This window comes from Neovison vison, chromosome 6 (assembly GCF_020171115.1).
Source record: "Neovison vison isolate M4711 chromosome 6, ASM_NN_V1, whole genome shotgun sequence".
In the NCBI taxonomy this organism is placed as follows: Eukaryota; Metazoa; Chordata; class Mammalia; order Carnivora; family Mustelidae; genus Neogale; species Neogale vison.
The window spans coordinates 177,756,802-177,781,700 of NC_058096.1; the positions used below are offsets into that span (position 1 = coordinate 177,756,802).

Consider the following 24,899-nt stretch of genomic DNA (forward strand, 5'->3'; position numbering starts at 1 on the left):
CTCGCTGAGATAACGCTTCAACAGAGATATGAAGGCGGCAAAAGTCTTCACTTAGGAAGAATCAGGAGAAGAATGTTCTAAACTGACAAACTGAAAGCACAAAGGTAGCAAAACTGTTAAGAGACTATGGTGCTCAAAAAAATGAAATGAGATAAAGCTACTGGAGCAGAGTACATAGAGTTCAGAAGGCTCAGAGGTGAAAGCAGGATCCAGCAAGGACAACATCTGAATTTCATTGTAAGTGCAATGGCGGTGACTGCCGGTGTGTTCTCACCCTGCACAAGCTCCCTGAGGTTAGGAACCAGGTTTTTTCATCAGACCTAGAGCACCTAACCCCCATCCAACACGGTGTGCACGGGATCAATAAGGCCCTCCATGTGAGCCTTCCTTTACCAAATGCAGCTGGTCGTGACTTTGCCGCATATTACTCAAGGGGAGTCAGTGTGACAGATGACCGGGTAAGCTCCATGGGGCTCACAGATACACTGTGTCTTTAACTATTGTCGCTAAGTCTCAAGAGAGACCTTTGTTTTTCATTCCAGTAGCAAGTATCTGAGTGCCTACCATGTCTTGTAGGCACGAGAGACACAGCAGTGTACAAACCTGACACAAATCTGTGCCTGCAAGTAGTCTGTTGACATGAGTGGGGGGGTAGCCAGCTGATGAAATACATTAGAAATATTATGATAAATGACACTGAGAAAAATAAAGCAAGAAAGGGGGACAGTGAATGGGTTGCAATTTTAATACATACTACTACATCGGGTGTACTAAACATCTTCAAGTAGTTCCACACAAATTAGCCTCACAGAAGAATCAGGTCATCTAGATACTAGACACTAGAAAACGATGTCACTGTTTTACAAACAGAGAAATACACTCCGAGAGGCTCAAAAACTTGCTCCTGGTCACAGAGCACATCAGCAGTGGAATAAGCTTATATGCCAACTAGCAGTCAAGATAAAACAGTGATAAAATTTATTAAGCACTTATTGTATGTTGCAGGCACTGTTCATGTGCCTTTCATGTGTCATTTCATATAATTCTCACAATAATCTCTTGATGTGGATATTATTCCTATTCCCATTTTATAAGCAGGTAACGAAGGCCCCAAAGGACTGATTAACCTTCTCAAGATCAATACTGAGTGAGTTTGCTTCCAGAGCCTGTGCTCATATCCAGTACTGTAGCTAGAGTTACCCCTGAAATGGAATGCCTAAGAAAACAGTGCCTCTCAAGGGATCCCAGGGTGACTATGATCTCAAGGGTGTTTCTGACCCATCTCTCCTTAGAGTCAGTTCCCTTTTACCCCTTTATCAAAGAACATAGGAAAGCCTGTGCCCAGAGCTGGAGGGTTGCAAAGCTAATCCACTTCACTCAGACACAATCCAAGTGGCCGTTCATAAGACCCTTGTCACAGGCAGGTCCCTCGCAATACGTACGTGCAACTTGTTGAGCAATACGGCATCTGTTGTGCTGTTGGCCCCTGGCTTGGCAGCTTTCCAGAATTGCTTCTGGGCAGAGTAGCGATTCATGGGACATAGCTTAAAGAGGCAATCTAGAAGTGAAACAAATAAGAATGTTTTTGAGGAAGTATATGCATCCAACCTATGAAAAAACATTCTCTTAAATATAAAGTTACAAGGCCCTTTTAGGAACTTCTCCTCTGACCTTTAATCTATGCCACCACAATGTGAGGTGCCAGGTGAGGAAACTGAGGCTTTCAGAAAGTCAGTCAATTCATTAGCTGTTGTCTTGGTCTTGATCTCAGAGTTGTGAGTTCATGCTCTATGTTGGGCTCTACACTGGGCATGGAATCTGCTTAGAAATAAACACTAGAGAAGCTTTTTTATAGGGACCCCCTAGTGCAGTGGTCTCTTGAGCACCATATACAAAATGATTCTCAGGGGCAGAATAAAATATCTGGGGCTTGGAGAGAAACAACAAAACAGCACAAGCCCTTTCCCCTCAGTGTCAGTGCGTCACGATGTGCTTCCATGTGGGTGTGCCTGGACTCATACAACTTCATATACTGTCTTAGAGAGTAGGTAGAACTGGCCCTCACACAACAGATTACTGGCTTCAAAGTATTTCTCCAAAGAAGTCCAACCAGCAAAGATAATGGTAATGCAAACTGAGCAAGTAAGAAAAAGGCACAATCAACTCTGTTGCATTCCCTTTGTGAGCCACTAGACGGGGAAAATAATGATGATCCAAAAAAAGGAAATTTGAAATCGCCTAGATAATAAACCTAATAAAACCATTTAAAGTATGGTCTCTAATGATGAGCCTAATCCTACAGCACTCTGGGCCTCCCAACAGGATAATCATAATAGGATAATCCTGATAGACAGGATACTATACTGTTTAATCTTAATATTTTCATCAAAGTTCACTTTCCTGCTTGTTTTTATAATATATACAATATATTAGTATAGTAACAGATATTCAGAACTTTCAACTATATACATAGACATAGTTTAGGGGTATACTTGTCAAATTTTTGATAGGGACATGCCACCAAAAAAGTTTAGAAATAGTTGCTCTAAAAAACTAACACAAAATTTGACACTATTCCCTGAGAAGTTTACATTTTGACATAATTAGGTTTCAAGAGGTTAAGTATTTATAGAGTAAAATTAGTTACTCTGGAATGAAAACCTAGGTTTGGAAAAAGTATACCCTAAAATATTTCAGAACAAACGTCTCAAGGATATTCAATCTAATAACTACACACTTATTCTTATCTGTTCACTGAAACAGATTCTCTTAAAGGATCTCAAATAGGAAAATACCTAATTATAGTTTACACCAAATAACTCTCTCAAAGCAACAAAAATTCATTTGCTATCAAGTAGGTAGACACAATGGCTTTGCTCTAATTCCAATCACTATCTCTTCTAGTTAGGATCAGTGAATTTTTACAAAGAATTGCACAATCACTTGACACTGTTCAGGAAACAAACAACAAAAAAAGATTATTTAATTGTAAAACTAAAAAGTACTTCCCCCCTTTCCATAATCATCTTCTTCACTAAATATTTCTACCTAATCACAAGCAGTTACAAAGTAAATATAAAAGCATAGGTATCCACCCTTATCAAGAACATAATCCTTAACCCATAACTCAAAGTAATCATTAGGGCATAGGAAAGATGCCATCTAGATAGAAAACAAAGGACACCTCAGGTAACCTATTAAAAGATAGAGCTTCTATCCTTAACTCTTATGAAAGCCACAGGTCACTGTCATTCACTGTATTAGTGGCAACTTAATGACATCATTAAAACACCATCCCCACCAGTTTCACCTATGTGAACCCCCCCCCCCACTATTTACCCCATGAACAAGAACACACAACCGTGAGACCATTGGTCAGTTTTAAAGGTCCCAGCTTTGGTGGTGGACAGAGGTGGGCTAGACAAGTGTGACATCCTTGATAATCATGTGACTGAAAGGACATTCAAAACATGAATGCCATCAGTATTAATATCTGACACAGAACTCACTTTATGGGCCAAATAGGGTGAACAATTTCAAACTTCATCAATAGTAAGAGTAAAATGGTCTGCATTTTTTCCTCCAACCCACTTCATATGATAATAGCTACATGGTATGAATTGCAAACAAAAGAATTTAAGTTGGTTCTAGGAACAATCAGGCTGGAATCATAATGCCAAGGGATTAACATGCAATGGAAAGTACCATTCGACAAGTGTTCATGGGACAGCCAAGTCCAACGTCCCACTTAAATAAATGGGCCACAACACAGGCTCAAAACTTCAGGTGACTTCACCTTCATCTAGGATGAGAGTGTCAATTTAAGTACTAACAATCCAACCAAAGCCTTGCCGTAACTTCCACACTGACTACTTTCCTTGGACAAAACAAAGCACTGCATTGGGTGAAGCATATTTACAACCAACCAGCTATGTAAATATAAGAGATGCTAACAAACTAGTAACAGAACCAAATTAGCCTTGCTGATTTTGTCCTGTCTTCCCAGTTGCTTAGCAACTGATTCAAAGAGAAAATTAAATTAAGCAATTCAAATGTGATGTTAAACTACTCTTCCAAAATTCTGCAAGTCAGCGGCTCCACATTGCCCTTTGCTATGTGGATGGCACAGCAGGGCAAAATTGAAGTTCTGTTGGATTTTAATACTGTGCTAAGTATAGGAATACACAAATACAGAAAATCCAGTAGGAGAATATATATAATACATATTTGAGAGAAAGGAGTACGTGTGTGTGTATGTGTGTGTGTATACACACATATGTATACACACACACACACACACGTGCACGCACGTGCACATACACAATGGTCTGATCTCACCCCAAAGAAATGCCACAAAGAATACCTTATGTGACAAGTGTTATTTTAGGCCTTTGAAGAATAAACTAAACTAAGCTTTCAAAAAATTACTCCTGAATATTCCTAAGCTTTCACAGATGCCATACTGGGCTAACACAGAAGTTGTCAGCTGAATAGAGGGTTGGGTTAGGTGCTGAAGAGCTGAGTGGGCTGGAACCCAAATTCAACAGGCCATGGGAGATCTTCTGTGGTTTAAATGGCATCCCAGAGCTTGGCTGGAAGGAGAAGGGTCAAATGCTTGAAGATGCATTAACTATGAAATGAGCACTTGTGGTGCACAATTAAAAGAGGGAGTCAAGGGGGCATTTGGGTGGCTCAGGTGGTTAAGTGTCAGGTTCCTGATCGTGGCCATGATCTCAGGTCATGAGTTCAAGCCCCACATTGGGAAACAAAAACAAAACAGAAAGAAAGAGAAGTCAAGAGGAACCACAGGTGTTCATGGAGTCCTCTGCGACCGGGTCCCTGGGGGTGAAAGCAAAGAAGCCCTCTGTGGGGGGTTGGGGGGTAACACCTTAGGGACTAAGCCAGATAATAAAGGCTGCCAGAAGAACAGCCAAAACCCCACTCCCTCCATACCATTTTCCACCCACATCCGTAGAATTTTGAACTCTAGAACAATAAGTTCCTGAGTGCAGACATTTTGTCTGTTTGGCATGCACTCATAAACCAGGGCCTACAAGTCCAGAAGGAGCGCAGCGATAGTTGCTAAGTTAGTGACTACTGTCATCTCTATAGCTCCCCAAGTGATGACAGGTATGTCCTCTCAAGACACCTCCAAGTCTAAGCCCCTGGGAATCTCTTCACTGACTCCGTTACCATTTACTAACGTGCCTACTGTGGGCTGGGTGCAGTACGGGGTGCTGAAAATACAACGCTGAACCCAGCTCACACGTTTCTTAACGACAGCAAAAAACTCAAGACACAAGTTGAATGGCATTAAGTCAAAAGTACTGTGGAGGAATGAATTCTATACTGCCACAGTGTGGCCACTGCAGAGAAGTGGCATTTACACGGGGTTGTCAGGATGGGCGCCCCCAGGACAGTGGCATTTGACAGACGGCTGAAGGGTGTGAGGGAGCCACCTTGATAAACACCCGGAGGCAAAGCTTTCCAGCCAAAAGGACTAGCAAGTCCAAAGGCCCTTAAGTGAAAGAAATTTTGAAAAGGTTAAAAAAAAAAGAAAAGAAAAGAAAAGAAAGAAAGAAAGAAACAATGGCCCAGAAGATAATGGGCAACAGGGTGAGTTTCGAGATGTAGCCAGAGAAGCAAGCAGACACTGCTTCACCCAGGGGGTGTAGACCCTGGTGAGGCAGGGAATTCTTATTTTAAAAGCAGTGAGAAGCTACCAAAGGGCTTTAAACAAAGAACCTCGGAAGGGAACCTTGTTTTTTGGTGTTGGTGCCTACTAAGAAAGGGAAGGCTAAGTAAGGGAGGGGTGAATTGGGGGAGAAAAGTAGAAATCAGTAATTTTAACTATGCTTCGTTTGAGATGCCTATGAAACATCCAAGCTGAAATGTTGAGTAAGCCATCCATCAACTAGCAGGTTGGAAATACAGTAGTTATTTAAGGAGTGAGGGTGCGGGGTGGGTGGGGGCGCAGCAAAGAAGGATGGGGATGCTGAAGAGGAGAAACGGCAAGGAAGTCAGCCTTACAAATAGAATTTAGCTACCCACCTGTGACTAGGGAGGGCAGAAAAAAGACCACTCCTCCCCCTTTCCTTCCTCCCAAAAGAAAACAGAAAAACCCAAATCCATCCTCTATGAAACTCAGTTCAATCTTCCCAAGTCGCAAGAAATGAAGATGGAAAGAAGATGAAGGAGTGGAACTTGACAAGAGGGAGAAATGAAGCCCAAGTGTCGGCAGACGGGGACCAGGGAGAAGGAAGCCAATTTTCCCAGTGGAACCCTGGAAGAGCTCGGGAACCCAGGATGACACTGTGCGGGGCACATCACTGCCCAACCCAGAGCAAGGACAAAGGGCTCCAGGGGCTGAGCATGAGAAGCAGGAACGACTGGGGATTCCATCCCCCTACCACATGGAAACATACTGAAGCTTCCAGAGGCAGAGAAGACTCAGCACATGCTATGAAAATGTTATGTAAACAAAGAAAAATGAGATTATTGCTAACTCCACAGGAAAGCTGCACATTAAAATCCAGTATGTTGGTAGCTCAACAGTGAACAATATTTACGTAGTCATAAAAATCTGAGACTGAATATTATTTGTCTAGCCAAAAAGAAGGGGTACAACTCTAATGGGAGGACGGAAGAGGAGCCCAGAGTGTCGGAAAGGCAGGCTCATCTATAATAACAGGAAGTCAGCAGAAGATATTTATAATAGGTTCATCTACAGACATCAAGAGATACACATCATCTAGAAATACAGGGGTAAATGCCAGTAGAAAATGTTAAAATATTCTAAATTGTTGCCTTTGGAAAGTGGGAGGCAGGAGGCATCAGACATAGGACTGTTATTTTTATTCTGCATTTTATCAATATTTGAACTTCTTTGAGGCAAAATTCACATAACATAAAAATAAACCATTTTAAGGTGAATGGTGCAATAGCATTTAGTACAAGGTTGGACAACCACTACCTCTACCTAGTTCCAAAACACTTTCATCACCCACCAAAGAAAGCCCCATAACTATGATGTCCATTCCCAACCCCCCATATTTCACTTTTTAAAGAATGTGTACCGATCAGTGAAAATGTTTAACTTTTTGAACAACCTTTTTGGAGTCAAAGGCATCTCAGTTCCTACTGAGTTACCACTCTGCAAAGAAGTGACAAAAGGCAGCAAGCTGGATAATATCACAGATCAGCAGGGATACAGAACCCTTCTGCAATGGGGATGGGTACACAGACTAGCGTGGCTAGTAGGGTTGAGTCAAGTTCTGTAGCTACACACAGCCTGTAACATGTAATCCAGCAATTCTGCTACTGGGCAGACACCCAAAGACATGTCTCACTGGCCCTGGGTCTCCCACTTCCACTTGAAGGAGAAGGTTCTAGGGAAGAGAGCCTGAGAAGGCACACCTGCTCTTAACTGTACTGGCTTGAGAGTAACACAAATCCTGTATCACCAGTCATCAGTGATCACCCACCACCTGATCTCACCATGCTACAAGGAGCTAAAAAGTGTACTTCAGCGGCCTGCCCAGGAAGAAGAAGGTGTTTGCTGGGTATATAGCCAGACTCTACGGCTCTCTGTCCTTCAGAATGCCCACAATCCATTTCACCCTCTTACCACCATCCACCAGCTGGTGTTGTAGCAATGAACGAGACAAAAATAGTCCCTTCTCTCACAGAATTTGAGCTCTTCAAACCTATTTCAATGACCAAAAACCACAAATAATCAATAATCTGTCATTTTTTAAACAAAATTCTTTATTCATCCATCATATATAAATGCAACTTTATATGGGAAGAATCAAGGGGAGAGTTATTTAAGTTACAAGTATGAAAAATTTAAGTGTTGATCATTCATACATTGCCGTCTTTTGAAAAGAAGAGAAAGAGGAATAAAAATTTCAAAAGAAAAGACAACATGATTAAAAAAGGAAAGGCAGAGTGTTAATCCCCCAGTAAGGGAGTTAAGATTTAAAAAGAGGTGTTGAAAGGGGAATACAAAACAGTCCAGTATTTTAACTATTCTCCCTATTCAACTTTACTGCACTGAAAGTTTCACAAGGGCAGGACGAACCTGCCTTTTTCATCATTCTGTCCCCACTGCATTCAGTAAAATGTCGGGCCAAGGAACAAATGGATACTCAAGGCGGAAGAATACTCTAAAACGACAGTTCACATAAGTGAAACCTACTCTTAATTCCAACAGAAGCCTTCCATGTACAAGCAATTAACTGCAGCTCACTAAAAGAGGAAACCAGTACAACACATTGTTGGGTCTGTTGCTTGCTAATCACATTTCCCAAGTCATGACAGAGCCCTTTGAAGTTAAGTGACATTTTCCAATTGGGACTGCCAAATAAACCTTCCATTACCTGTCTGTAAAAAAATATACACATTGTTATTAAGAGACCAAAGAAAACAAGATAATATTTTCCCATTTAGGCAACCAGGTGCTTTTTTGGAGTAGAAAACTCAGGACAGACACCATGTGAGAGTACAAACTTACAAGTAGTAGATAAGCCCTAGAGATCTAATGCACAAGCCTGTGAATGTAGACAACAGTAGTATACATCATAATCATCAAATCTGCTAAGAGACAGAACTTAATTATTCTAAACAATAAAAAAGGATAATTACGTAATGTGATAGAGATTCTAATTATTGCTACAATGGCAATCATATTGCAACATGCAAATGTATCAAATTATCAAGTTGTATCAAATTATCAACTTTTTAAGTTTATACAATGTCAAATATATTTCAATTTAAAAAAATTCAATACCAAAAAACAAAAAAACTCAAGCTGACTACAAGCAAGGCTGCTATCCTCTACCTTTATCATCTTTCCTGGTTGTAGTGCTGTCATTCACAAACACAGTAATAAAGTGGAAATGCAGGTAAAAATTCCTTTTTGATTTACTTTAACTCAACCAAGTAAATTTTTATTTACTTACTTGCACGCACTATTGAAAATGGATCAGCTTTAACCCAAAGATAGAAAGGAAAAAACGACTAAGTTATAAAAGCAAGACCTCTTCCTACTCTACAAGACAAAAGTGCACACAAGTTCCTCCAGCTGCAGCCTCTGCACAGGCATCTGCCAACCATTGGAATGTCAGAAGTCCTGCCCTCTGCACCCGGACAGACAGAGGCAGAGACCCAGAGCCACTTAAAGATCACTTTGACAGCAGGGTCAGATGTCCAGGGGCAATATGCAGAGTGTTATCAGTGAGGAGCAATGGGTCACTGCAACAGAGGCAGCCGCCTCCCTGCCAGAAGTGTTCCCAAGCAAGAACCTTGCTGTGCCTCTATAGCTCCCTTAGTGCCTGAGCCTGGTTGCCTCCCTATTGATTTTGTGAGCTACCCAATATTCTTCCAGCAGTTGGTTTCCTTGACTTATTTTAGTTTCTGTTGTTTACAACCAAGAGTCCTAGCTGAAAAACCACAGCACTCTGCTGGCAATGGAAATAAACAAAGGCTTTTACCATCACCAAAGAGAATGCCAAAAAGTAAGAGATAGCAAATCTGGGAAGTTGGGTGTTCACGCCCTGGTCCCACCCCTCACTAGTGGAGCAGCGTTGCCCAGGTTTCTACAGTTCTCTTCCTATAGCAAACAAGTCATCCCTAAGGGACCACAGAGTCTTGAGACAGGATGGAGTGGGTGGAAGTGTGGACTTCAGGTCAGGTCAGTCACAGAAAATCCAGACATGGACGTCTGTGTACACTGCTCTGCAATCTAGCTGACAGGGTTTAAACCTTAGCTCTATCATGTTAGCTGTATGATCTTGAAGAAAATCATCTCATCTCTGCAGGTTTTTGTCTCTTGCCTATAAAAGGGCAATAACCACAACAGTGAACTACAACTAACTTAGAAGATTAAATGAACTACTTCGTTTAAAACAGTACAGATCCTGACATAGAGAAAACACTCAATAAATATTCGCCCCGTGATAGAATGGATAAACAAAGTGCATATTCATTCTGCACTGCGAAGCTGGGAGGGTACACTGTAACAGATAACCAAGTATTGTCATACACGACACCATGGATGGATTTCACAAATTATTCTGAGTAAAGGACATCAAAAGCAAAAAAAAAAAAATCAATTCATACTTAATAAACCCATTTACATGAACTCAAGAATAAGCGAAACTATAGAGTCTGAATACTGGTTATCTTGGTTGGGGGTGATATTTCCTGAGAAGGGGTACTTTCTGAGGTGCTGGAAGTGGTCTCTACCTCAATGTGGGTGGGGGTCATGAGAGAGAGAGAGAGAGATTCTGTGTGTGTGTGTGTGTGTGTGTAAAACTTCAATTAGATCTGCATTTCAGGTGTGTGTGTGTGTAAAACTTCAATGAGATCTGCATTTCAGGTACGTGTGTGTGTTCGTGTGTGCGTAATACCACAATAAAAGATAAAAATGAAATAGCTGTTCTCCTAAAAAGGAGGATTAAACACATTTTCCCTTTATGTGAAAGGTTAACAATAGTGTCTGATTTCCACTGCTGGGAAAACATGCTTTGTTTTGTCAGGGTTTTGGGTTGGGCATTTGCTGGTTTATAATGGAGAGGAGGAAAAGCGCAACAGAGATTACATCACTGACTCCCCAAATGGCCTTGGTTATTTGCGTTATTTGCAGGATACCCTGGGCAATGAGCATTCCCTGGCCCAAAGCCTAATACCCAGAGGGACTGTGACCGAGGGAGGCTTTTCTCTGCTGACTCCCTGTATTATCCAAATATAATACCATTAATAGGCAGCAGTTTAAAAATGCAATCTGCAACAAAATGCTAGGATGTCTATTTGCTTCAAAATAATCAGGGAAAGGGGAATAAAGGATATAGATGAAACAAGATTGGCCATGAGTTGGTTAACTGTTAAAGTTTGGGTTTCAGTACATGGAGGTTCATTATACCACTATTCTCTCAGCTAATATAAGCTTAAAATTTTATTTAATAAAATCATCTGTGAAATTTCAAGTATGAAATTTTAATAAAAACCACACAAGTATTCACCAGGTCCAAAACAAGGTTGTTTTTAAGTTAAAAGGAAGGAAGGAGAGAAAGAAGGAAACCCCGTTTATTTATATATATATAAAATATATAAACAAACCAACCTGGTCCAATTTGCCAATCTACCTGAAAACCAATATACTCTGTGAAGGAAGAAATAGATGGAGGGACTGGTCAGATAAGAAAGACTGGCGCCTGAGTGGCTCAGTCAGTAGAGCATCTGACTCTTGGTTTCAGCTCAGGTCATGATCTCAGGGTCGTGAGCTCAAGCTCCTGTGTGGGAGGTCCACGCTGAGCATGGAGTCTGCTTGACATTCTCCCCTTCTGCCCCTCCCCCTCTGTAATGCGCTCTTGTGCTCTCTCTATAAAACAAATAAATAAATCTTTAAAAAAAGAAAAAAAGGAAATACAATAAACTGAAGTGCACCCAAAAATTACAGGATGCCCAGCTCTAAATTAGATCTGTGAAGGGGTGCCTTTGGCTCAGGTCATGATCCCAGGGTCCTGGGATCGAGCCCAGCATCAGGTTCCTTGCTCAGTGGGTATTCTGCTTCTCCCTGTACCCGTGTTGCTCCCCCTCCTTGTGTGCACGCGCGCACACAAACACACACACACACTCTCTCTCTCTCTCTCTGTGTCAAATAAATAAGAAAATAAATCTTTAAAAAAAAAAAAAAAGATCTGTGAATACCATATAATTCCATGGACTTTGGAAAGCTTTGCTCTAATAGAACTCTACATCCTTGGCAGCTCTGGCTATTTAAACAACTACAGCACTTGTGAACCTCTGAGAATATGTCAAATCTTCTACAAAAGGGCATTCAGAAGGTCTGGAACATCTAGTCTGAAAGGAGTTACATAAGCTATTGGACTGGTCAACCTGGGATCCTCCTGGAAAAATACTTTTACCATTAGAAATTCCCATTACACAAAGGAAACGTATGCTGTTTCAAAGTAATTGGATTCCTCCTTCATTCAACAAACATTTCTTAAGCGCCTGTGTAGTAGAGATAAAGAGTCAGTAAAATCTGGTCTTGAATGTCCTCAGGGAGAGGGGGGAGCCAACCGATAACTTTATAGTATATGGAGCAGAAGGTCACCTAATCCCATGTGGAGAGAGACGGGAGAGTCCATGAGAGAAGGTCCCTCAACAGAGCTTTGCAGGATCTACCACTGCAGTCAATGGGCAGGGCAGGAAGAGGGACCGACAATACAGAAAGAATGAGAAATCTGTTGTATTATGTGTAGCATATTAGCCCAGAATTAACTTACTCTGTGATGTGGGCCAGACCTCCTGATATGGCCCACAGTTCACAATGAGAAAGGCTGATACCATCAGCCTGCTCCTACCAACCCCTACACTCCCCTATCTAGAAACCTCAACACTGTGTCTTCTTCACTGGTTCTCCACCTGGTGTTCAAGAAAGCGCAAACCTGTCATTGCTGGTTTGCATCCATCTCTTCACACAGAGATAAGAGGGTGAATTAACACGAACAAGGAAGAGAAGATATGGCCTGATTTGTCTCGCTCTGGTCTTTTCCTTATTAGTTTCCACTGAAGACCCAGAAACCCAATGCAGAGCCCCCTCAGTATTTCTCCCCAATGTGAGGATTTCCCAGTCAGCCCCCACCATTTGTGAGCAGGGCCTCTCCTCCACATGTTTTTGACTTTTTACTTATTATTCATACCATCAGTGAAGAGAGGCCTTCCCAAGTGGCCCATTCACTGACTCTAATCCATCAAAAAGGAATTACCCAAACAAATCAAGAGTCAAAGAGGTCATTTACTTCCCTAAATGAAGAGAAAAGTCACTCCTAAATTTCACAACCTAGATTTCCTTTACTTACACTTTATTTTTACCTTTGCAAACACAGACTACCAACAAGCAGCTTCTTGAAGTCAAAATATTTGCCATGAATGAGGGTAACTAAACTTTTTCTCTCCCCAAAACACCTACCTGAAAGATATACATTGCCACCCAGAAAGGTGCCTTGCTATAATAGAGGTTCTCCAAGAAGCACCTCTGAAATGAAAACCCCCAAACAAGGTGGTTATACCAGGGTTTCTGAACACCATTATTGACAGTTGTGCCTGTCACCTGTAATTATTTGTTGTGGGGGGCTGGCCCGTGCACTGTAGGATTCTTAGCAGCACCCCTGGCCTGTACTCTTCAGTAGTCAGAAGTGACCCATCCCCCAGTTTCTTTTGATCCAAAAATGTCTCTAGATGTTGCCAAATATCCTCTGGCTAGGGCAAAATTACCCCTCACTGAGAACCACAGGATTAAACTGCCCTTCCTATCCTTCTTGAGAACCAGTGCCCTCAAGTTACCAAAAGTGACAAGAAGGACTGATAAAGACAGCAGAGAGAGGCAAAAAGCATTCTAGACCCTTACAAATTTTGTCTCAGAAGCAGCTATTTTGTTTGCTCTACTTGCAATTCTACTTGACAGCTGGCATTCTCTCTCTGTAAGTGACTGTCCTGCCTAAGACCCTGCAGAGTTATAATTCTCTGGGCCGGTTTAGTCCTCAGAGTCATGTGGAGGGCTTTCAAAATAATACACAGCTCTGGCCCCTCCCTAACAGATTGAATTCACTGGTCTGTAGGTCAGATCCGAGCAAGGTTTTCCAACCAAACTCCCCAGGAGATTTCCACTGAGAAGAGCTCCTTCAGGACTTCACATGGTAGTGGTGTGCTCAGACAGGGGTAGGGCATCATCGCCAGGGGATTTTACTAACATACTGATGTCTGGAGGGAGAGTGGGACCTACGAATCCTCATTTTTACCAAGTTCTCCAGGTGCCTCTAATGTGAATGGCCCCCAATCTTAGAAACAGTGGCCTGCAGAATAAATGAATTCTAAAAACAGCACTTCTCGAACTTTAATATGCAGACAAATCATCTAAGTATCTTGTTAAAATGCAGGCACTAATTTGGCAGCTCTGAGGAGGGATGTGGAATTCTGCATTTCTAACAAACTCCCAGGTAATGAGAAGTGCTGATCTGGGGACCACTCTGCCTAGCAGGGTTCTAACAGACTCCAGAGACGGCCAGCAACTTGGATCCCCAAGTCCTATAGGTACATATATCAAAGAGCTTAGCAAAGAAAGGTTCAAAGGTTCAGGCGTGGTAGAAAGAATGGTAGCCAGGAATGTGTGGCCCTTCTTATGGTCCATCTCCAGCTCCACTTCTGCATAGCACTCCACCAACGTCCCACTTTGGCCATTCCAAACTACTTAAAATTCTCACCAACATGTGCCATATGTCACTCTTCCATATCTCTACCAAGTTGTTCCCTCTGCCAGAAATCGTCTTCCCATGCCAGCATCTCAATCAACAATACTGTCATTTTCTGCCCTGGCCATTCTTCGTCTATTGTGCTTTAGGTTCACCTCAAAGTTCAGCTCCCCAGGGAAGACGTGCGTGTCCTCCATCCTACCCTCCCTACCACACAGGATCATCATTCCCACCCCCAGGATCCCAAACAGTACCTTCACTCTAGGACTGCCTCATGACGTGTCTGTGTAATCAGTGTGTGGACTTGTGATTTAATTCCAAAACATCTAACACCGTTTTAAAATGTATTCAGTAGAAAAGGTTCTTTTATCTCCCTGGATTAAAAAAACACATTGGGTAAGATGCGAACAACAGCAAGACATTAACTATCCTAGATTGCAAATACTGCCAATAACTCAGAAATTACAAGAATCTAGACCCATTTAACGATCAAAGTTCCCAATATTATCTGGAGCTAAGATTCCACTCTTCCCAATCCCCATCTTATGCCTCCATCCTCCTTACCCTACTCCTGTCTTGCCTACTTCACTTTGGATCCCATCTGGGTAGTGGCAGGAGATGTGAGAAGAAGGGCAGCAAAGTTGCTACTTGGCTGGAGGTATCAAGTCGGCTTCATACACCAGACTTAGATGACAGATGCTACAGTTGACTTTTCCAGTCAATGGACAATTTTTCTTAGATTTTTATTTATAAATAATTGCAAACTTACAGAAAAGTTGAAAGAGTAGTAATACATAAACTATTCTCTACCCAAAGTCACCTTTTGTTAACATTTTGCCCATTTACTTGATCATTCCTATTCTCTCTTATGTACACATATAGAATATAGAATATTCATAGGTATGATATATATGAGTCACATATGAAATAATTTCCTGAACCATCTCAGAGTAAGCTGCATTACATTATGCCCTTCGCACCTCTTCCAATGTCCATTTTCTAAGAACAACGATATCCTCTAACATGACCTCAGCACATTATCACTTTTGGTACATTTAACATTGATCTTATACTTCTATCTAACCTGTAGTCCACATCTGTACCTTGTCATCTGATCCAACAATGGCCTTTCTAGCACTTTCCCCACTCCAGTTCAAGATCCAGTGAGGACCAGGGACTACATTTACTTGTAACGTTATTGCAGTTGATCCTCATTATAATGCTCCCCCCACTAGAATTTATCTACAAATACAATCGAAAACTGTCATCTAAAAAAAGAGGTCTTCTTCCTGAAACAAACTGAGGGTTGCTGGGGGTTGGCAGGGATAGGGTGGCTGTGTTATGGACATGGGGGAGGGTATGTGCTATGGTGAGTGCTGTGAAATGTGTAAGCCTGATGATACACAGACCTGTGTAACCCTGGGGCAAATAACACATTATAGGTCAAATAATAAGTAAATAAATAAATAAAATAAAAATAATAAATAAATAGACCATGCCTTATTTCCTTCCCTTTTACCTCTTTTTCCACTTGTAGTTTTAGTCAAAAACTGGTATTTTATGTGTGATTCACTTTCATGGTTTGTTAGCAGTAAGCTTCAAATTTTTCTACTCATTTTTTAAATTGAGATTTCATTCATATCCAACAAAATTCAAACTTTTAAACTATACAATTCAGTAGGTTTCTTGGAAATTCAGAGTTGGTTTAACTATTACCACTATCTAATTCCAGAACATGTGCATCACCCCAAAAAGAAACCTCAGGCCCATTAGCAGTCCTTCCCCATTCTCCAGACCCTCAACAACTAGCAACTCCTACTTTGCCTTCTGCTTTTATGGATCCTGGACATTTCACATAAATGGAATCACAGAATACATGGTCTGTTGCGACTGGCTTCTTTCGTTTAGCATAGTGTCTGTAAGGTTCATCCACGTAATGGCAATTCTTTTTATGGTTGAATAATGTCCCACTGTATGGAGAGACTACATTTCATTTCTTCATGTATCAGTTGATGGACATTTGAGTTGTTTCCATTCTTTAGCTATTAGGAATAACACTGCTATGAACACTTGTGTACAAGTTTCTATGCAGATATGTTTTCAATTCTCTCGTGTATATACTAAAAGTGGAATTGCTGGTCATGTCATAACTATGTTTAACCTTCTGAGAAACTACCAAACTGTTTTGCAAAGTGATTACATAATTTCATGATCCCAGCAGAATGAAAGTTCCAATTTCTCCAATCCTCACCAACACTTATTACTTCCACCTTCGACTCTAGTCATCCTAATGGTGCACCTCTGTATTTCCCTAATGGCTAATGATATAGCACATCCTTTCATGTGCTTATTGGGCAACTATACATTTCCTTTGGAGAAGGGCCTATTTAAGGCCTTTGCCCATTTTTAAAATGGAATATTTATTTTTTAGTTGTAAGTGTTCTTTATATACCCTAGATATTACTCCCTTACTAAAAAAAGTGATTTGCAAATATTTTCTTCCTTTCTATGAGTTGTCTCCTCACTTTCTTGATACTACACTTTGAAACACAAAAGTTTTCATGTTTCATTAAGTCCATTTTTTTTTCTTTTACTGCATATGCTTTTAGTGTTATATCAAGATACTATGGCCTGATCCAAGGTCATGAAGAATTATACCTATGTTTTCTTCCAGGTTATAGTTTAAGTTCTTATATTTAGATCTTTGACCCTTCACATTCACTTTTGTTTATGTAGGAGTCCAACGTGTGAAAATCCACTTGCCCCCACATCACCTGTTGAAATTACTATTTTCCCCACCTAAATGTCTTGGATACATATTGCAAGTGAAATGAGTATAAATTATGCATTTCCTTCTCTTTCACTTCTAACAGGTAATTAATGTCCAGCAAACTTTTCCATGCTCAACTCTTAACAACAGGAAAAAAAAATTTACTTCAAAAAATTGTTCTGGAATTTCACAAGAAAGCCTACAAATATAATTAAAGAAAAAGTAAAATTAGCATAATTTCTCTAAAAGTTAAACACAGCATAATGGAACAACATCAGCATAATGGAACAACAACAATGTACCATCTCTAATACATTCTAGTATGTAAGAATATAAGACTTGGGTCTTGAAAAGCCAGCTTCTCAAATATAGTAAGATGAAAGAATGTCTTTCAAATGGGGTCTTGTTCACATAAAAGACAGTGTGAGATGCTATTCCCTGGCAAATTTTCTTTACGATCAGTGATTTTTTAAACCATGGATGTGACACCATATTTGGTCAAGTTAGCTTTGACCAAGTTCCCTTCCAGGAATAAATGCAACTTATAACGTGAATGGATTTCTGTGAAAACCACAAAATTATGATGTAGTTTCATGAACTGTACTACCCAACCAAGAAATTCAATGGAGTTGATATTTTTATTTCTCCATTCCTTTGTTATAAAGGCTATGGATGTTCTGTGGAACCTTCCTTTGGGGAGCAAGTAAGTCTTAGAGGGGAAGTCATAGAAATTAACTTGTATGACACAATCTTGACCTTTTTCCAAGGAATGTATCTACCACCATTAACTTTAAATTCCCAGAATACCACTCTTCACACCATAATCTCCACATTATAATTTCTAAACAGCCCACAGACTATCATTTTACATAGAAGACACATAAACATTCACATATATTTGACAAATGCCAGGAAAGCATTCTCAATTTAGAAGCTAAAAATTAAAGCTTTTTAGACTCTTCACAACACACACACACACACACACACACACACACACAAACACATGACAGGAAGACATGCAAAGATGGCATTCCTTCTAGGCTGGGGACCTTCCAAAAGCCCATGTGCACACTCCCCAGTAAAGCCATCTACAGCAAGACCTGTGGCTAGTATTTCCTTAGAGTCACAAAATCATTTACGATCTTGAAATCCTCGGGGCACCTGGATGGCTCAGTGGGTTAAAGCCTCTCTGTCTTTGGCTCAGGTCATGATCCCAGGGTGCTGGGATCGAGCCCCACATTGGACTCTCTGCTCAGCAGGGAGCCTGTTTCCCTTTCTCTCTCTGCCTGCCTCTCTGCCTACTTGTGATCTCCCTCTGTCAAATAAATAAATAAAATCTTAAAAAAAAAAATCTTGAAATCCTCAATTTCAATTCTAACCCATGGGAAGAATTTGAGGGAGCATAATGAGTAGGCAGAAACCAGGGTCCTAATGTCCCAAAATCTGCCTCAAATGGATAAACAAACTAAGGTATGCAATGGACCATGCTCAGCAGTTTAAAAAAAAAAAAAAAAAAGACCAGACTATTGACAGATCCAACAATAGGATTGAAACTTAACGGAAGTATGCTTCATGAAAGATGTCAAACAACAGAGTATACACTGTATGATTTCCTTTAAATATAAAATTATAGGAAATGCAAACTAATATATAGTGATGAAGCAGATCAGGGTTCCTGGGGGCAGGGCGTCGGGGTGAGGAAGTAGTTGTAAGAAAGAGGGAATAGGGATTATGAAGGGGCAAGATAAGACTTTGGGGGGTAGTGACTATCTTCATTATCATAACGGTGGTGATGGTTTCACAGGAACACACATGTCAAAACTTATCAAAATGGTACATTTTTAAAATGTGGGATACACTGTATGTCAATGACACCTCAATAGAGCTATTTAAAACCACCACGGAACTATATCCACAACCTTAAAACTCTATAAAATGACGTGCCAACCTGATACTGTCTAGTCCAAGACTGATTCAGCACAGAGCAGATCCAACTCATGCCATTATGATGCCAGGGAAGTAAAGTCGAGGCCCCAAGGAATCCAAGTGAAAAACCACTGCCACTGTCTAGGTGGGTATGGATTAATTAATTTCAGCCGATTAATTTCATTAAGGAATTTTCGCTTTTAGAATTCACTACTTCTCTCTTATTTCCAATTTTTAATGGATCAAGCACAGCATCACAAACCCAACTGGCTGCAGTAGCCACTCCAGAATTTTAAGGGAAGGCCACAGGAAACAGAGGAATGTGAGCAAACTGTAGAGCACTTCCCCTGAGAAAAGGGGAAAGCTGCTACTCATTTTCTGACAAATGTTGCCATCTGGGAATGCTAATCCAATGGGGCTAGATATGAATTTTCCCAAAAAGCCAAAAATTTGTCTTTTCATGTCAAATCTGAAAATCTTAAAGGTGAAGCAAGTTACTCAATTTTTAAAACAACGTGCGGGTTAAACAAAAAAGTGGGAGCAGCAGCTTGCCTATGGGGTGCTGATTTGCAACTACCCACAAATCTCAGAATACAGGCTCTGGGTTCAGGACCAGCTCTGTAACTTCTGGCTCCAGGACTTTAGGTAACAAACCCGAGCTCTCTAAGATCCCATATCCTCACCAGCAACACAGAGCTCACAAGACAGGACCCACATCTGAAGGTTGTAGTAAAGATGAAATGTTCTACACATGGAAAACCTATAGTAAATATTACCAATACCAGTATCCAAATGAGAGCCTGCCTCACTTCAATAGATCTCACCAAAAATAGTTTTCTCTTTTGTGTTGAAGCTGCAGATGGCTTGTAGCTTGGAGGGCTCCTAAGAACACTGGATAGCAGCACATGGGTTTCAACAAGCCAGAGGAAGGGGACAGAACCAACCTTACCACACTCAAACACAGAACAAACTCGTTTCCTGAGTAAGACACAGGGAAAATTGTCTTGGGAAGGTGACTGAGTGATGGGAATAGAATGTGTCAGGGTTACGTGGCACCAAAATATAACGGCCAGGGAAAAAAATTAGTCATGATCCAGTACACTAAAGAGAACACACACAGAATATGCTCTTTCATTTTGAAAGCCACTAGGAGACATGAAAAAACTGCATCTCAGCCAGAGAGAGGAACCAGGACATTCAATCGACTTCACAATGTTCTGGGAGGAAAGGGAGGCTCAGAGAAGTTAAGTGACTTACATGACACCACACCTCAAGTGGGACACTCCCAACTAGCTTTTAGCATACTTTTGGAAAAGTTCATCTGAACAAAGCTAAAACTACTTTATTATAAGACTGGCTGGAGACTTTAACATAACTCCCATGTTTTATGACCATCTTAAAAGTGGATGCAGTAATTAATTGTGTTTCCTAAGTGTTCTGCTTTTATTTTTTAATTCTTTGGTCAAACTAGGGTTTTTGAAACATACCCAGGGAAGGAAGGAGAAGACCTTCTTGTTGCTGTCAAGAATCATGTCACAGTTAGAGATCTACCGTAGGTTATGTCCAGAAAAGAGTAATGACAAGTCACCGAAGGGAAGACTTGCTTCCTTGCAACCAGGAGCAGTGAGAAGACCAGGAATAAACCCTAACTGGGAGAAGGACATAAGCTCAGCATGACTCGCTATCCAGAGCTGCACGAAGTCATACAGACCTTAGTTGGGTGCATAAGCCTCATGCCATGTGCGCCCCCTTCCCCAACAGGTAGATGGAAGAGGACACCACAGCAGGTGAGCAACCTAGCACTCAGGCTCCCACAGTCTTCCAACCCTACTAGCCTCTCAATGCATGAGTCTCTGTGGGTGTTTGCAGATCGAAGTGCGAAGATTAACACAAGATGGGAGACCACTGACTCCGTGTAATTTACATGCCAAGTGGACAGCCAGGAATGGCCTGCCAAGCTAGGACGGGGGGCCTGTGATGAACAGCATCTGCACGGGATCACATGTCACACCAGATCAGAATCTCTGGCCCAAAGTGAGCTGGTGCTTTACTTGGAGCCCAAGCAAGTCATTGACCGTTCCCTAAATGCACATGCCAGGTCTCGCTTCCACAGCTTCACCACTCTGGCCCCTTGTGCCCCATTGCCTTCATGGTGCACCTCAATGCACCCTTCCTCAGGGACGCCCGCCACAAGTCATCTCTCCAATCTGGAAACCCCTCCTCTCTTATTAAACTGCTCATGCATGGCCAGATTGCTATCTCATTTGTCCACTGCACCATAGACAGCAGCTCCACGGGAGGGCTCGAGGGACACCATCATCACCTACACAGACCCTCCCAGCCCCACAAAATCTTCCTCTGTGCGTGTGGATACATTGACTGAATGAATAGGAGCTTCACTTAAAAATGTTATTATCTCAAGCCAGAGTTGCTAGCTGGTGGGCTTCGGGCCAAATCCAGCTCATAGACAATGTTCTATCTGGCCTGCACAATGTTTTGAACAGACTGATATCTAATTGCCACTATGTAAAAGTAATCAATTTCACATTAAAATCCACCTATCCAACTTCTCATTAGAAGACAAACAAAACCAGGAACTGGCAATGCTGGCTCTTATTTCTGCATGGCAGCAGAGACAGCAGGAGGCCAGGGAGAGGACCCCTGTAGACAGGACATATACTCGTTTTCTCATTTGCCTGGGTCTCTCTGAGCTAATTTACTCATTCCTCACTCTTCTAACCCATGTTTGCTGAAAAATGGGTTAGCCCCAACCACTGCTGACCTATCGATACACGAGAACATCAGCCTCTAAGAGATGACACACTTTTATTGACCCAGAGAAACTAAGTCAACTTGTTTTTTTTTTTACTTTTTTTTTCAATTTATTTATTTTCAGAAAAACATTATTCATTATTTTTTCACCACACCCAGTGCTCCATGCAAGCCGTGCCCTCTATAATACCCACCACCTGGTACCCCAACCCCCCCCCCCCCGCCACTTCAAACCCCTCAGATTGTTTTTCAGAGTCCATAGTCTCTCATGGTTCACTTCCCCTTCCAATTTACCCAAAGTCAACTTGTTTTCATGTGAATTACAACCACATTCCTATTCCCTCGTAGGGTGACTTGTGCCTTTTCCTGCGTCATGGAGTAGTTGCTGGCTTTAAATACTAACAGGGTAAACAAATGAAGGGGATTATGAAAAGACAGAGCAGCTAACGAGGACTTCTGATCCTAAGAAGTTGTCTAAGATTTTAGGGAGGAGACAGATTTCCATGATGAGAACGAAAAGGATTCTAGCAAAAAGGTAGTCATTTGATCCACATAACCCCAAACTGGAAAGGTGACACTTCACACCTTCATTGCAATAACAACCAGGTTCAAAGAACTGAAAACTCTCATCTGTGACCACTTACTAAACCCTCCAGATCATAAATAAACCCCACATTCCACATCTGCCACCTGTAAACAAGGGATCAGCAGAGCACAGACACCACTTCACACAAACAACAGACTAGTATTTCGCTCAACCCCTAAGTTCAAGGCTTGGGACTAAATACAGGACAGGCACAACAACCATTATTAAAAACTAATACTTAAAAACCAGGAAAGAAAACTCATGGAAAGAGTTCATCTGTTTAAGGACTTAGTTTTCAATCATAAACGCACCCCTTCCAACATCACAGCACTTTTTCTCAATTCTTGGCTGATAGTTTTACTGTTAGAGGCTTACCTGAAAAACATATCCCAATTCAAGCTTAAGGAGCTTTCTGAAATGTGGACCTTTTAGAACAACATTTATCTATAATTTGGGCTTATCACTCTTCTGTAAATGCTGCTGGCCTTCACAGCAAAGCCTTCATAAGCAAGGTATCTAGATTTAATGTCTGCTTTCACCTTAACTGATTAGGTGGGGATTGGGGGGAATGGGGAGGCGCGGTGGGGGCAGGGCAGGGGATGGCAGGGGTGGGGGGGGTGTGCTCAGGCAAACAAAGAGAAAACAAACATATATACCATAGTTGTCCACCTATGAAGTGACGGTCATACCTGGCCTTTCTGATTTCACAGAAACATTCTGCCCCAGCCACACCATCAAAATTCTCTCAAAGGTCACCAATGACCTAAATGCTAAAAACTGAACTGCCTTTCCAGATGGCGTTCTCCCTCATCTTGGTGCTGTCTAATACTCTCTGTTACCCTCCCCGTCAATTTCCAAGCTCCCTCTCTGCCTTACTGTCCCTCTTGAGGTCTCCTCACTACCTGCTCTTTCTCTGCTCTTGAAAACATCCTCATCTGTAAAGGTCCAAACTGACGGTAACGTATATGAGGTATCGCACTATCGCACTGCGTTTCATATACAATGTCTACCTTAATAAATCACACGACTACTTTTTGAGCTAGGTCCAGTTATTATTACCATCCTCATTTTTCGGATGAGGAAACAGAGGCTTAGCAGTCGGCCCAAGTTACATATATCAGGTAAACAGGAGAGCAGGGGAGGGGTTTTAAAACCAGGTCTAAGTCCAGAGACCATTTCCTTAACACTATGCTCTACTTTCTCCACCTCACACAGGCTTCCATGAGCACTACCAGCTGCATGCATAGTTTTGATTTTAACCTCCGTGGCCGACACTGTTTGCTGCTTACTCAGTGCCCATTCCCCTTTGTCCTAACAGAACACTTCATCGTCGGTGGTGGCAATGGGACCGGCTTTAAACACTCACCCACACACACACACACACACACATCCCAGCCTCCTAGTAAGATGGCCATGGGGAAGGGCTTTTGGCCAAGGCATTTAAAGGAGGCTCAATCAGTGGGTAGGTGCATCCTTGTGCCCCGTCCCCATTCCCACATCCTGGAAGGTGAACAGGACGGCTGGAGCTAAACTAGCCATCATATGATAAAGAGACAACCTAAGCATAGGCACACGGTAGGGAAAGGAGAGCAGACAGAGACAAGGGATCCAGTTCTCATTAACCATGCAGCTGCCACATCAGACCCAGGATACCGTATCTTGACTTCTTTTTATCTGAGGTAAAGACCTATCTTAGGCTGAGTCCCCCAGAAGGGGAAAATGGATTAAAAATTCATGTACCAATGATTTATTAAGAAAATGCACCCAGGACAGACCTAGAGAGAGGCAAAGAAAGCATAAGAGAGGAGAGAGAAGCCCCGTCAGGGTGGACTTCTAGGCAGAATTTACAGAAGATCAGCTTATGAAGAACTCTGGAGTATAAAGGATGCCTCCTATTATCCTAACCTGAGGCTCAGGTGCTGGGTTTTCATTCTTCTGCATCAGTCAGTCCCAGGATAGGGTGGAGAATGATAGAGGCTCCCCGGCACTTTGGGCTCTCCATGTTTTCACTTTCATTTTTCAAGATTTTATTTATTTCTTTGTCAGAGAGAGAGAATAAGAGAGCACGCACAAGCACGGGGAGCAGCAGACAGAGGGAGAAGCAGGCTCCCCGCTGAGCAAGAAGCCTGATGCGGGACTCAGTCCCAAGACGCTTGGGATCATGACCTGAGCTGAAGGCAGACACTTAGCTGACTGAGCCACCCAGGTGCCCCTGGCTGTCCATATTTTAAAGCAAAGTCTCCTCCAGAGCCCAAAGGCACTCTCTTCTGATGGTGAGGTGAACGCTCAGACTGTAGGAGGCAATTGCTCACAAAACCCAGGAGGAGCACATGGGGATGCCAAGGGATCAGGCAGAGCAGCGACAGCAGTCACTACAATGTCCATTTGGTTTAAGTGCCTGCAATTTGTATTTCTGTTCTGTAATAGCCAGACCCAGTCCTGAGTGATGCAATTTCTCCGCTAAAGATATCCACCCTTGCATCTCCAGCTCTAATGGCTGTCCTAAACTGTAGGCCAGATATGAAGTGCCTGATACAAGTCTCCACAATTATTCATACTTCATCTGGCTTCTCTGAAAATATGGGTA

At 41.8% G+C, this 24,899-nt stretch overlaps 1 protein-coding gene across 6 annotated transcripts in view; it reads right to left on the bottom strand.

The window, feature by feature from the left end:
- ITPR1 (inositol 1,4,5-trisphosphate receptor type 1) overlaps positions 1-24,899 on the bottom strand; it is a 328,468-nt gene that overhangs the window by 208,498 nt on the left and 95,071 nt on the right. For all 6 annotated transcript variants that reach the window (XM_044253119.1, XM_044253118.1, XM_044253116.1 and 3 more), the window contains exon 5: positions 1,443-1,558. In XM_044253119.1, coding sequence (XP_044109054.1) covers positions 1,443-1,558 — 116 coding nt within the window. The remainder of the gene's footprint in view (positions 1-1,442; positions 1,559-24,899) is intronic.